This window comes from Rhipicephalus microplus, chromosome 9, assembly GCF_043290135.1.
Source record: "Rhipicephalus microplus isolate Deutch F79 chromosome 9, USDA_Rmic, whole genome shotgun sequence".
Taxonomy (NCBI): domain Eukaryota; kingdom Metazoa; phylum Arthropoda; class Arachnida; order Ixodida; family Ixodidae; genus Rhipicephalus; species Rhipicephalus microplus.
In genome coordinates, this window is record NC_134708.1 from 62,848,683 (window position 1) to 62,864,253 (window position 15,571).

Genomic DNA, 15,571 nt, shown 5'->3' on the forward strand with positions numbered 1-15,571 from the left:
AAAAATCAACGTGCCTTGTTTCAAAAGGCCGAAATCACGAATTCAGGCGAGATACAACTACACATATGTCTTTAGTACCGCCTCTCTTCCTTCTTTGTTCTCGACATCAACATCTCGACGAAGCCAGCACTCGAGTGCACCTTCTTCAAAGCAGACGGGCCCACCTTGTCACTCAGGTCACCACCGGATATTACAAAGTCCGCAGCCTTGTCGAGAATCCTCAAGTTCCTATCTCTTATTGTTTTAATGCTGCGTCTTATGTTGTTGTAATTGTACAAGGGGAAAACCATGAGTTCAGTCAGGGTGTAGTTAGCCAACAGGGCCTGCAGGATGGTTTTCTCTATTCTGGGCGAGATGTCCGATTCCTCGCGCAGGTGAATGTTTTTTAACGACTTGTTGGCGACGAGCAACTCGGAAAGAGAAGTTGCTACTTCGGGGGTCATCGTTCGGACGCACATTGTGAAGTCCGTGATGGAGGTGTTTTCTTTCAGGACATTGAGTATGGTTATCAGTCGGTGCTCATTACCCCGCTGCGAATTCTTATTGCCATATATTTCCCGAAGTAACCTGCTACGCTTCTCTACGGAAGCTATTCCGTTCGCAAGTGCATCGGATAGTTCAGATTCGATGTTTAGTTCACGAAGTGTGTTTACTACCATGGCGTCAAAACACTCCTGTAGTAGTCCTTCGTTGACCGAGGAAGTGACACCGACGGACAATGCGGGAAAGCATGCTTCTCTGCGGACGAGTACGGTGAGCACCGATAGAAGCTCGTCGGGCCACACGAACTGGAGCCTCTGGAAGACGCCTGCGCAGCGTTCCTGTGCCAACAGCGCCCAAACTTGATCCACTCTCCCGCAACGCACTTCACCCAGGTGCACCATGTCCAGGGTCGAATTGGATGCAAGCATCTTCACATAACTGATGAAGGTGTCGAAGGATGACCTTATGTCGAGTAACGCGAATGTCTTGAGGGTATCGTTGCACGCGAGAGCCTCGGTGATAACAGCGGCACCTTTATCACCGCCACAGGAGTGGCGAAGGCGTAGCGCCTTTAAAAGCTTGTTCTCTCGGATGTAGCTTGCGATCTCATCCGCGAATGCACTCCCTGGGTTTTCACAGCTGAACTCCAATGAGCTCAAGCCTCTGAATACCCCTGAAAAAATTGTGCCCAAGTTCTTGCCTCGGAAGTCGACATGGAGAAACATACTGTTCAGCGAAGGGCATTAGTCGAGGTTGTGGAAGGCAACCTTGAACGCGTCGAGACAAAGGTCATGAAAATAAGCTCTTTCACGGGTGGGCCTGATCCCAACAATCGGCATAGTATGGCAGTTTCTTTCTCCGAAATGGTTTCGTATATGAGTGAAGCGCCATCGTCTGTGATCGCGCTTGTATCCTCAAAGTGACAATCTGATAGCTTGTCTCGGTATATTTTGAGCTCTTTCCTATAAAGCTCTTGGGCTTCAGTATCTTGGGTGTCAACATTTATCCCCGTTCGCTTCGTCCATGTTATGGTCACAGTATTTTGCTCGTTTATTGGACATCAGCGCTTGCAATTGGGGTGTTTTTTCTGCTAATTAGGCCACGAGAAAAGCGAGGATTGTAGGACACAGAGATCGACGTACTGGGTTTGAGCTTGCCAACAGTTGCCGATTTAGTCTTCCGGAGGCGTCCGGTTTGTGAAATGCCACTTTGTGCAACTGAGGAACGTGAACGTTCGTTGTGTACTTGCGTACTTCCGGTGTTGTGAACGTTGGTGGTTCGATGACGCCTAAATGTGAAAAACGGAAATCAAGGAATACTTATCAGAAATCGCTGTTTAACTAATATAGCTCATACTATTGAACAAACTCAATTTCCGTATAAAGCGGACTATTCAAGCATGGTATCCCACTGTATTGGTTACCACGCTTTTAGGTGCGGAAATATTTCTATAGCAGCCGAACAAAAAAGTGGTCTGTTCGGTCCTCCACCCTCATCATGGTATACACGATTAGCTATAAACAAATTGTTATGCAACATTGCGGAAGTCTTTGGCGTATAGCAGGTTTTGGAAGATAAGGCCCGACATTCAGAAGAAAAATGGCTTGCCTTCTAGGCTACAAAATGTCCTTTGTCGTCATATACAGTTTCTGACATCATTTACACCAGAAAACACTGAACAGAGCGCGGAAAAGGGACTAGCACACATTGATGTTAATCATTTCTTCGCGTACTGCAAGCATTCTTGGCGTCTATCTACGTATATAGTCGTCGATGGCTGTCTATATATTGAGCCGCTTACGTACGGGTGCTCTCGTGATCAACTACTTAACTTGACATGAACCAAAATTAGCATGGCAGGGTCAGATGGCTTGGCAAACGGGAATTGCTGGTCGAGACACCAAAATGTCACAATACCATCACGCACGTCGTCAAACACTTCCCGCCAGACAGTGGCACATATGCGCGGGCGGGTGTGCGCCACTGGTATTCAGGTAATTAACACAGGTCATTGTCGTCGTCGTCGTCGTCGTCGTCACCATCATTATCATCAGCCTGACAAGCCCACTGCAGGGCAAAGGCCTCTCCCATGGTTCTCCAATCAAGCTGATCTTGTGCTTTCCGATTCCGCGTTATACCCGCAAAACTTTTCCATCTAATCGGCCCACCTAACTTTCTGTCTCTCCTTCGTGCGTTTGTTGGCTCTGGGAATCCAGTCAGTTACCATTAATGACCAGCGGTTATCCTGCCTACGTCCTACGTGTCCGGCCCATGTCTATTTCTGTTTTTTGATTTCAACTATAATATCCTTAACCCCGGTTTGTTCCCTCACCTACTCAGCTCTCTTCTTGTCTCCTAAGGTTACACCTATTATTATTTTTTCCATCGCTCGCTGCGTCGTCCTCAATTTAAACTGAACCATCTTTCTAAGCATACAGGTTTCTGCTCCATAGGTAAGCACCAGCAAGATGCAGCTGTTATATATACATTCCTCTTGAGGTTTAGTGGCAGATCGCCATTCATAATTCGAGGATGCTTGTCGAATGTGATCCACCCCTTCCTTTTTCTCCTAGTTATTTCACTCTCATGGTTCGGCTCCGCGATTACTCTCTGTCCTAAGTAAACATATTCCTTTATAACTTCCAGAGTCTCTTCACCTATCGCAAAGTGCTGTTTTCTGCCGAGACTGTTGCACATTACTTTAGTTTTGCGCATATTAGGTTCCAGACCTTTTTCTCTGCTTTACATGTCCAGTTAAGTAATCATGAGCTGTAGTTAGTCCTCCGAGTTACTCATCAAGACAATGTCATCAGCGAATCGCAGGTTATTATAAGGTACTCTCCATTAACTCTTATCCCTAACTCTTCCCAGTCTAGGGTCCTGAATACCTCTTGTAAACATGAGGTGAATAGCATTGGAGAGATCATGTCTCCCGGCCTTACACCCTTATTTATTGGGATTCTGTCGTTTTCTTTACGGAGAACTATGGTGGCTGTGGATCCTCTGTATATTTCCAGTATGCTTATGTAGGGTTCTTCGATGCCTTGGTTCCTTAGTGCCTGCATTACTGCTGTCTCGGCCGAGTCAAATGCCTTCTCGTAATCCATGAAAGCTATGTATAGGGGTTGGTTGCATTCAGCGCATTTCTTTATTACCTGATTCGTAGTATGAATATGGTATATTGTGTAGTAGGCGGCACGAAATTCTGTTTGGTCCTTCGGTTGATCGAACTCGAATATCGCCTTAATTCTATTAGCTATTATTTGTGCAAATAGTTTGTAGACAATAACGGACAGTAAGTTGATCGGCCTGTAATTTTTCAAGGCCTTGACGTCTTCTTATGGGTTAAGATGATGTTGGCGTTCTTCCAATATTCTGGCACCCTTCCCGTCAAGACACACTTTTATATAAGGTGGCTAACTTTTCTAACACAATTTCTCCGCTACTTTTCAGGAGGTTTCAGGAGGTTCGTTTTTACTTTATCTTCACCACCGGCATTCCCTCTTTGCATTTCTTCTAGGGCTTTCCTTATTTCCTCTGTCGTTACCGGTAGGATATGTCGAATTGTTCTGGTTCATTATCGTTTCTCACAATATCATCCTGGTTCTTTTCACTTCTATACAGCTCTCTGCAGAACTGCACCTCCATCTCGACTATCTTATTTATATTCGTTATGACATTTCCTTCCTTGTTCCTCAATGCATACATCCAATTTTCGCCTATGCACAAGTCTGCCTTCACTTTCAGGCTTCAGCCGCTTTTTGCAGCCTGCTCAATTCTCTCCATGTGATACCTCCAGATGTCGGCTACCTTACGCCTATTGATTATCTTCGAAAGCTCCGCTAGCTCTATTTGGAGGGCTTCATCGTTTGTCGTCTCTTAATATTTTTCGTCTCCCGTGATAGTGTGCGAGTTTGCTTTCCAGTGACTGTACCTCCCACTTCAATTGCACACTCTTTGATGATATTAGTCAGATTATCGTTCATTGTGTCAACGCTAACGTCGGTTATTTCGTTTAGTATGCCTCGAATTGATCGTGAAGCGAAACTTTGAATTCCTGTATTTTTTCTCTCCCCACCAGTTCATTGATTGGCTTCTTGCTATCAGTTTTTCTCTTTGATTTTTTTAATCTAAATGAATACGAGCTCTTACCATTCTATGGTCACTGCATCTGATCTTGCAAACTACTTCTACATCCTGTACAATGTCTGCGTGTGCACACAGAATGAAGCAAACTTAATTTTTAGTTTCGCCATTAGGACTTCGCCACGTCCATTTACGGTTAGGCCATTTTCTGAAGAAGGTATTAAAGATCCGTAAATTATTACGTTCTGTGAACTCTACTAATAACTCCCCGGAGGCATTTCTAGAGCCGATGACATATTCCCCCACTGCATGGTCTCCGGCCTGTTTCTTGCCTACTTTGGCATTAAAGTCGCCTATCAGAATATTATACTGTGTCTTTACTTTATTAATGGCTGACTCTACCTCTTCATAGAAGCGTTCAACTAAATTATCATCATGGCTCTATGTAGGCTTGTAGGCCTGTACCACCTTCATCTTGTACCTTTGTTAAACCTAATTATGATACTTGCCACTCTTTAACTGATACTGTAGCATTCCTATATGTTGCCAACGATATTCTTGGGTTTTTTCTGCAAATTAGTCTACAATAGCATAGGACGTGTGCATGGATTCTTCAGCACTGTATAAGCATTACGTGTCCTCCTTACTTCACTGAGTACATCTCATTTAACACCCTCTATTTCATCGAATAGCACAGCTAGACTAGCCGCACTAGGTAGACATATATAGTGTTGAAGGTGAAGTTCAGATTCCTATGGCAGCCTGACCGGACCCAGGGATACTTAGCACCCTCCGCTGCGTCACAGGTCTGACCACCGCCTTGTACAGTTGCTTCGCAGCTGCTGTGGACTAAGCTCCAAGCGTTATTTGCCGTGTTCATAGGATGGTGTAGCCAGGTACTGCACCGAGGTGGCCAATCTTGCTCTGGAAAGGAAGTGCATTACCGGCAGCTGGTCGCCTGTGAGGCCACACCCCAGACCTCTTCTTTTTTCTCTTCTTTTTCAATGATTCCTTCCTCACGCATTTTTAGGTAAGTATACGATTGGGAATGGTCCGACATGTCTATTCGAACCAAATTTTGTCATGGCATGCTAGGCTGCTGCGCTATCTATAAGTATATTTACACATAGCGCAGCAGCCTAGCAGGCCATGACAAAATTCGTTTCGAATAGAGATAGGATGTTCTGTTGCACTTTCTTAGCAATGTAGAATGCCACCTCACCACCTATAAACTCCCAACTTCACCTGACTCATAGCTCTCCTCAACCTCTTTTTTTAACTGCTTGAAAATCCAAGTTCCTTAAAAAAAGCACCCTGCGTGGTTTCCAACTTCTGACATTGCGAGCTTGGGCCGGATTAGTTAGTGCTTTGGATGACCCATCATTCCACGCGCTTAATCTCTACTGACTTCTTTCTGTCTCACTCCAATTTGACATGAATGGTTTAAAGTGTCCGCATGCAATGTCAGAGTTTTCCTGATTTCGAGTGGTCGCACCCCTATTTTGACGTTTCTCGCCAACTGGCGAAAGTTGCGTGCGCGCCTGTTTTGCGACTAATCGGCTACTTATATTTGATTGTTACATTGAACGTATACAACGCGGGCGGTTGGAGTGCATGCAAATAAACGTGAAAAGTTTCTAACTGATACAGAATAGACAGGTGCTGCCTTCAAGGCTGTATCCTATTATGCTGACGTTTTGTGGGAGTATTAAAAAGAATTGGCAGATCCCGCGTATAGTGACAATCGATGATATGTGAAGCACGAATAAGAAATGTTGATATGTCACTTTAAAATTAGCACAATGTTATGAGGTGGAGGTAAATTATGCCGTACACGACTTTCGTGTCATGATTATCATGTTTGGGTGTGTCGTTTACCTTTGTCATCTATTCACGTCACGTGATACAAAATTAAGTATATGTGGAGCTAGCCAAACGGCTGCGAGCACGCATGAACGTGGTTATTGTCATGTTCTTACATGACACGCGTGTCAGGATTATCATTTTTGCACCCGTCATATATTTTGTCATCATTTGACGTCACGTAACACCAAGCTTGGCATATGTGGAGCTAGCAAAACGGCCGCGAGCGCATCATGAAGGGCCCAATAAAAACTCCCAAGCATTTCCCCGAGGGTGAACATGGTTAAGTGCGAATGCACGGGGTGATGCTATGAGGGGTATTTATTAATTCGCACTATTATATTTATTAATCACACTATGGTGCCTTTATGGTGTAATGGTTCCTGGGAATCGCATTTTGATCACACGGGGGAGTTTACGTTAACTCACTGGCGAATGCCAACGGATTTTAACTTTACTCCCCCTCATAGCATCACCCCGTGCATTCGCACTTAACCATGTTCCCGCTCGGGGAAATGCTTGAAAGTTTTATTACTGATAATGATGATTAAAGTGTAGTTAATGAATTTAAGTGTTGTTTGTCATGAAGCATTTGTACACAGATACATTATATACGAAGTATTATTTATTTACACTTCACGATTTTCGTACGATGCATTAAATGCACACATCGCGAGCGCGTCACACACACACACAGACAAACTACACTACAGATTAGCACCTATTCGTGTTATCGTTGTAGCTCACGGTTAGTAACAGCGCTTTGTGATTCGAGAAATGTACGGTGAGCGGATCCGGCAAGACGGAGCGGACCGTACAGTTCCTACTGAACGCCAAGTCTATGAAGCCACCGTTGATTGTGGTCGGACACTCGAGAGACAGACACGTCATCGAGTAATTGTTCAGCATGTGGTCAACCAACCAGCTATTGTCCTTTCTAACGTCCACGTTAAAGTCACCCACCACCACAATCAGAACCGAGGGACGCGCGCGCAGAGACTCACTCTCCATCGCCGCATCCATCTGCTCCAAGACTTCATCGCTCGAGAGGTTCGGGGCCAGGTAGACGGTCACAACTAGGACGGCATCGCCGGAGTAGTCACTGGTGTACACGGAGGCGTACGGCGAGTCGTCTCTGAGCGGCGAAGTACACACGGCATGCGAGAGGACATTGGCGTAGACGTGTCCAACCAAGCACACGCCGCAGTACTCGCCCCGGCTTCCACTCCGGGCGAAGGAGCACGGGTCGTCAGTGGGACACGTTCGCGGCGATGCATCAGGAGCGAGGTCGGCACGCTGTAAGACCAGGAGTTGGGTCCGGTCCTGCTGTCGCCTGAGCTCTTCACTGAAGGGCCGGTAGCGCTTTAGGAAGACGTCCACTCCACCAGCCCTTCTCTCGGCGAGGGCCCGGGTCACGCGATCATAGCCACTCAGGGAGACATCGGCAGCGCAGTCTCCTGAGCGGCGGTTCCAGGTCTCCGTGAGGCAGAGGAGATCAACTCTGGAGAGTACGGGCTCTTTGGCAACGTCCAGTGCATGCGCCGAGAGAGAGCGGACGTTTAGAAGCGCGAGCGTGAACTCCCTACAGCCACCCTCGTACACCCTGCGGAAATGCTGGTCCCTCAGAGCAGAGAGGTAGCGCTGCGTGACGGCGACGAGACGGTGATTCTCGAGCCTCCGAAACTCATCGAGCATGGGTTTGTCGGGGTTATCTTGCTTGTGGTAGAAGGTGTGGTCTCCCTCAGCGTTGGTGAGGTATAGTCCGTTGAGGTTGGTACACCGAGAGAGCGCAACGTAGACGAGCTTCTGCGGGTGCGTCTTGGAGTAGTCGTACACGACCGAGGCGTAGGTTCCCCGCTGAGATTTGTGCACGGTGATGGCGCTGGCCTGGACAAGGGGGAACTGCGTCCGGTTACAAGCTATGCCGGCCTTTCGATCTACCGTGACGGTGGCCGACTGCATCTCGATGGGTATTCAGTTCTCGCTGGTCACGTCGTAGCCGTTGGAATGGGCCTCGTGAACGGCCCGAGCGGCGCGCGCACGCGTGAGCTTTCCGGTACCGGGCACATCGAACTCGAGCCACAGTCGCCTCACGCGCGTCTCTTCATCCTCGTCTCCTTCTCCTTCTTCATCCACTCCATCTCCATCATCGGGCAACGGGCCGGCGAGCTCACACAGGCGCAAGACTCCAACCGCACCGTTGACTAGACCATCCACGAGATCGATGTTATGAGTCATCATGTAGGGCTTGCCAACCACGGCCATGACTTCCCCGGGCAGATTTGCAAACTCGCTGGGAACCATGCGGGCAACCCTGCGCTTGGCATTCTCGAGCAGATGCGGCGTCTTGCAGCCGAGGTACCGATCACGCGCGCGAAGCACCACGAAGTCGTCCTGTGAACGGGCCATGGTCTCGTTGAAACGCGTGACATCGGCGTTCGAGTAGAAGATGCGCACGGCCGAGGGCGCGCGCTCGGCGGCTTCCTCGACCGTGACGAACCTGGATTCGAGAAGCTTTACTTCTTCGGGCTCGAGCGCGCGGCTGTCCCCGATCTTGGTGAGGACCGCGCAGAAGGTGACGTTGGACTGGCGCACGACTCTCACGAGCGGGAAGTATTCGAGATGATGCCAGGTGACAGTGCTGAATCCGAGGAGACCATCAGCACTGCGGGGCCGCTTGAAGATCTCGCTGGCACGCACGGGCGGCAACTGCCGCAGGTCCCCGCAGAGGATGACGTCCAGTCTACCGAAGGGTTCGGTGAGTCGCTGCGTGATCTGGCGCAGACGGCGATCAACCAGTTTGAGTTGGTCGGCGGACATCATACTGACTTCGTCTATGATGACGCACTTGACTCAGTGGAAGGCACCCCGGAAGGTGTTCAGGTCACTAGGTCGGAGTCCACCGTCCCCCATGACTCCGAGGCGGCCGTCCTGTCGGTTTCCACGGGCAGCCCGCACGAGCTTGAAGGCACTGTGGACGGTGGTTCCACCCACAGCAACGGCGGCCTTTCCCGTACTGGCGCAGATCACGTACGCGTTGTAGACGGAAGGGACGGATGAGGAGGAGCCATCTTCCCAGCCAACGGCACCGCAGCAGTCCGCACAGCGGTTATACACGTCCATGGCGAGCTTGAGCACGAAGGTCTTGCCACAACCCGCGGGTCCCGTGAAGAAGACCCGCAGCGGAGGCTGCCCCGGCGTGGTCTGACGGTGCAGAAACTCGCGCAGCAACTCGTACTGCTCGGCGTTGGTGCTGCGCAACATCGAGACGTACTCTTCTCGTTCCATGATTCCGCGCCGTTTGCGTACCGCAGCACACGGCGTACTGACCTCCTTCAGCAGTCGGAGCAGGCGCTCGTTAGGCAGCACGTCCGCGTACAGACTAGCATCCGCATCTCGTCATTCAGGGATTTGTACCCGCGCGCAACCGTCATCTTCATTACATTCTTCTTCTTCTTGCATTGCTCTTTCTTCATCCTCCTCTCTCTCTCGCCTGAGCCGCAGCATCTCGGCGTAGTGGACCTCCACCATTTCTTGGACCAGTGCATCGTCATCCGCCGGGTTGTATTCTTTTCGTTTTACCTCGATCAACTACTTGTTGTTCTCGTAGATGGGCACATACCTATTATCATCCAACACATCAACCGTTTCGCTTCGGAACGGGACGTATAGAAGAACATTTTCCCGCATATACTACTCCACATCGTTACCGGGGTTGTATCCGCGGTAGCGTATCACAGCCGGCCGTACCCTGAGCACGTAACGGCAATCACCCTTCGCCGGCCGGTACTTGCTGGCGAAGTCGGTGAGGCATACGTCGTTGAGGGTAGGCGGCCTGGCCTCGTACTTTTGCGCGAGGTTCGCTTTCCAGACGTCGGTGGAGCCCGTAGGGAGCGCCTCCAACTCGGCACGCGTTTTGCGTACGCGCACCCGTTCTTCGGGGTAGCACGTGGGGACGTACACCAACTCCCGGCTCTTGTGCGACATGTCCTGTTTGAGCAGAAACCAGGCCGCTTCCTGTGCCGACATTTCAATTCCTTTAAGGATGTCCACACGAAGCTTGCGGATCACGGCTTCGATGTCGTCGTTGGGATTCGTTTTGAGGATCTCGGCAACGGTGCGTTTGAGGTTGGACATTCCGCGGTCGGACTTATTGACATAGTCCACCACGTAGGAAGCGCACGCGTAGTGATCGAGTATTATCTGCATATCCATATTCGAATCCAAGACCCGGCCTATCCACGCGTTGAATGCATTCACAAACTTCTCCGCCGGGGTCCTTCGATGGAGGACGCAGGGTCGCGAAAGGCCGGCGCGCAAGACATCCATATACTCCTTCTCGGACTGCAGGCCGAAAGCGCGTAGGAACGAGGCGAGATCCTCAAAGTCGCCAGACTCGAGGCCCTCGTGCATTTCATCATACTTCTTCTTGAGGGCCTTGAGACGCTGGCGTTCCCGCTCACTTTCCGCATCGTCTTCCTCCGGCGCAGGTGGAAACGGCACCACGATCCTCGTTTCATTGCTGGGCATGAAGGGCGCCCCGAACCGGCACTTGGTGCGGCCGCGCTTGTAGCACGTGTGGGTGTGCTGATGCGTCTGCGTGCGCGGCCGCCTGAGGACCGTAGTGTCGAGCGTGAGGAGGTGGGCCACCATCTCGAGGGTCTTGGGCATGGCACCTTCCTCACCGGTGAGCTCCTCGTCGGGCGCCTCTTCGAGCCACAGGATCACGTGCACGTGTGGGCTTCCTCTCTGCTGGAACTCCACCCGCTTGAAGTAATGCCGGATCACGTACGGGCGGAACGGCGAGCAGTTTCGGTCGGCGAGCACGTTCATGATGACGTCGAAGATCCTGTTGATGTACATCGCGCAGGCAACGGGGTCTTCGTTCACGAGCTCCACGCGCTCCCAGGCCATCATCTCGGACACGGGCCGAGGCGTGCCGTCGGGCCCAACCCGCAGCCGCTCCAGGGTCTCGAGCAGGCGCTCCCAGTGGACCTCGGACGCGGACATGGTAAGGAACGCGTGCGGCTTGCCCAACTGGCGGATCATTGCGAAGAGTTCACTCCTGCAATCCTGCCAGTACTGGACCGTATTTGGAACGCCCCGCATGAATGCGAGGTCGCGGTCCAGCACCTCCTCCAGGAACTTCTTACCGCCACTCTCGAGCTGCTCGCGCGTGATGGAACCAGTGGTCTCGTTGGTGCGAAACATCATGTTGCTTTCCGCAACGTTGTACCGCATCACCTTCGCGGCCATGTACAAGACGTGCTCCGGCGTTGCTCCACGCCGGTGGGTGCGCCGTATCTCGCTGCTGGCCATGGCGAATGGCGTGGAACGCGGACCGATGATCTTGCGAGGCACGCCCATGTATATCGTGGGGAAGGCGAGCTCTTCCGCATACGCATCCATGAAGAGCGCCAGTGGAACGCGGTTCTCACCCGGAGCGAGGTGCAGGCTATGCGACTGATCGATCAGCTTGTCAGCGGCAGCGGCATCGTCCAGTTCACCGCTTCGCTCCCCATCATCTCTCATAAAGAGAGCGCGCGGTCGTTGCTCACCCTCCTCATTAAAGAAGATCGTCTTTGACATGGCATTGAGGGCAATGGATAGTTGCACGGGGACGTCCAAATATATGTTCTCGGGGACAGTCTCGATGTCATCCGCGTCGTCTCCCCCCTGGGCGCGTTCACCTTCACAAACGGCCGCATCATCGTCATCGAAGACACCCAGCCGACTCCAGTCGATGCGCACGCCGCTAGCAACATACAACGGCGCATGCTCCAGGTGCTTCAACCACGCCAAGATGTTACTGCGCTTCACCAGTCCGCGCCTGTACGTAGCCGGACTCACCAGCCTCCGCTTCACGTGCACGTCTATCGCAACGTCCTCGAGAACCAGCCGCGGAAGACACTCCACCACGCTCGGAACGTCGATGGGCACGTTCGCGATCTGACCCTTAATGCCGTACTGACCGTTGCCCCGCGTGAGACGCCTGATGCTCATGAAGAGGAGTCGAGGCGAGATGAGGCGCTCTTCCACCGGGTTCAGATCGGGGAGGTCCGCGGGACGAGGCGGGTAAGCGTAGCCGTAGCTCTTGCTCAACGGCGGAACCCACCCCGCCAGCAGGGACTCTCGGCAAGACGCACACACCCGGAACGCACCGAAGGGAGCCAGCCGCGGGTCTTCCGCATCCATGTCGTCGCATCAGTGTTCGCCCGACCGTCTTCCGAACTCGTTCCAAAGAACCCGCAACGCGTTAAACCTGTTGGTCTCGTTCCTCACGCCGGTAATGCAGCTCAGGTTGTTATCGAACCACAGCCGCTCACACACGGCACAGCTGTGACCGAAGCTGCGATCCACAAAGTTGCATTTGAAACGCGCGTCCGGACGAGCAAAGTCCAGGGCTCGCACCCTCACCCGCGCGGCACGTTCACTGGCTCGAACGGCTTCGGGAACGTCCACTCGCCGTTGACAATTGCGAGCGGCGTCTTGACGCCGGCCTTCATCGCCCTTCTCCGCCTGACGCTTGCGTTGTCGTTCCGCTTCTTGGGCCGCGTTCACGGCTCGATGCTGACGCGTCATCTCGGCCTCGCGAGCACGCAGTTCACCATCCTCTGCACACTTCGCCCGCTTGTCCTCGGCCTCGCGAGCGCGCAGTTCGGCATCCGCTGCACGCTTCGCCCGCTTGCACTCGGCCTCACGAGCACGCAGTTCGGCATCCGCTGTACGCTTCGCCCGCTTAAGTTTGGTCTCACGAGCCCTTCGCAGCGCCGCCTTGTCTTCCAACGTCGGCGAAACCACCGCGGTACCGTCACCTCGAACGACGGGTGCAGTGCTGGCATTCGGTTGTACTGCATTCGTTGTTGATGGTAGCGTTGCCTCCGGGACATCCATCGCACGACCCGCTCTCGACGGGAGACAGAGAGAAGGCGGGCGCGCGAGAGAGAGGGGTGCGCGCGCAGCTGCAGCGAGCGAGGAGAGCGGAGGAGCGAGCGAAGGAGGAGGGGGACGCGCGCAGCGGCGTTAAGATATAGAAAGGCGCGTTATTGACACCGATATCAGCGTCTTCTCCGTGGCTTATTCGGTAGAGCGTCGCGCTGCGGCCTACAAGTCCTCTTTCTTTTAAAGATAGAGAGAAGACTGCGGACGCCGCCGACGGCGTTGGATGGTTTGGGGTCGCTTATAAAGTGTATTCACACTTAATACTACAATGTAGCGTTGACGCTCGCGCACGCTGGTCACAGCGACTCTCATTAGCAAAACGCGAGTACTGTATAGTCTGACACCAGGTGCGACCAGCGTCCGTCCGCGCGGCTCCACAGCCACCGGCGTGAAATGTGACATGCTGCAGTTAGCGCCGATGCGTTACCCAGACAACACTGCGTCTCCCTCTTTTCGTGATGGAGGGACGCCGAACGCACTGAAACGCGCATGCGTCAAAGCAACGCAGCGTGGCACGCGCATGCGATTATGTGGCAGGACCGGCGTCCGACGCGGCAACGCCAGCGAGACGCGACGAAATGGACGCCGGCGAGCACGCGCACCGCGTCACGTCGATATGTATTGCCGCCTTGACTGTGGCATGTATCCATGTTCTTACATGACAGGCATATCATGATTATCATGTTTTCACCAGTAACATACCTTCGTCATACATTGGCGTCACGTAATACCAAACTTGGCATACGTTAAGCTAGCGAGCGCATCATCAGTGTGGCAAGTAGTCATGTTGTTACATGACGCGCATATCATCATTTTAATGTTTGGATGTGTCATTTACCTATGTCATCCGTTCGCGTCACGTAATACCGAGTTTGGTACATGTGAATCTAGCGAAACGGCCGCGAGCGCATCATGAGCTTAGGATGTAGTCATGTTGTTACATTACACGCATCTTATGTTTATCATATTTGCACCAGTATCATACCTTCCTCATCCATTCAAGTCCCGTAATACCAGATTTGGTATAAGTGAAGCTAGCGAAATGGCAGCCAGCGCATCATGAGCGTGGCATGTAGTCATGTTGCTTCATGCCACGCATCTCATGATTATCATGTTTGCACCAGTCACATACCTTCGTCATCCATTCACGAACAGTAATAACAAATTTGGTATATGTGACGCTAGCGGAACGGCCACGAGCGCATCATTAGCGTGGCATGTAGTCATGTTGTCGCATGACACGAATGTCATGATATTCATGTTAGGTTTTGTCGCTTGTGTTAGCCATGCAATCATGCATTACCATACCAGTTTCGCAAGATGCCATGTGAACAAAACCACCGCAAGAGTTGCAAGGACCATGAAATGCAAATCACGACATTCATGACATACACATGAAGATATTCATGTAATGACTGGTCAAATATGTTCATACAGTCATGTTATGCCATACCAAGTTTGGTATCGATCCCATCATCGAAACGCCCAGGAGAGCTAAAAGTTGTAGGCGGCTAGACAGAGACAGACAGACAGACAGACAGACAGACAGACAGACAGACAGACAGACAGATAGATAGATAGATAGATAGATAGATAGATAGATAGATAGATAGATAGATAGATAGATAGATAGATAGATAGATAGAAACGCTCAAAGTCGCCCAAGTTCGCTAAGAAGTGCTTCGCATTTAAAAACCTCTGTAAATAGATATTAGACAGTAGCCCTCAGACGGTAGTCAACTATACGTAATAATAGAGAGTTTTAGTACTGCGTACGCTGCGTACGTGGCGGCGTTGCGTACGTAAGGACGCCACGTTCTGCGTAGTGCGCATGCGCAGACCGCAACGCGCACGTATCGTATAACGTACGCAGCCGCTACGTACGCACGCATCAGATGCGTGCGTGCGTACGTATGAGGTGATCGCACCACTCTCGAACAAGTTCGCGACAGCGCGAGACTTCGTTTTGCAAAATGGCGGCATCGAAGGCAAGCAATGACTTGCTCTGTGGCTTAAAATATGACCATAATCTGGCTATAACACTTGGATTGGCTCACATTGGCTGTCAACAACACGTGCTTCTATTTTGATACACCAGATGGCGCAACACGCTTCACGCTCGTTACGTGCGCGGGTACTACGGCGTACTAAAAGCCGATTAGTGGCAAACGACGCCACGTAACGCAAGGCGCTTGCG

At 51.4% G+C, this 15,571-nt stretch overlaps 2 protein-coding genes across 2 annotated transcripts in view; both read right to left on the minus strand.

The window, feature by feature from the left end:
• Positions 1-15,571, minus strand: part of LOC142771831 (uncharacterized) — a 33,864-nt gene that overhangs the window by 11,680 nt on the left and 6,613 nt on the right. The window lies entirely within an intron of this gene.
• On the minus strand, positions 8,407-9,255 carry LOC119172908 (ATP-dependent DNA helicase PIF1-like). The gene has a single exon (XM_037424050.2). The coding sequence runs from the start codon at positions 9,253-9,255 to the stop codon at positions 8,407-8,409; it is 849 nt and encodes a 282-aa protein (XP_037279947.2).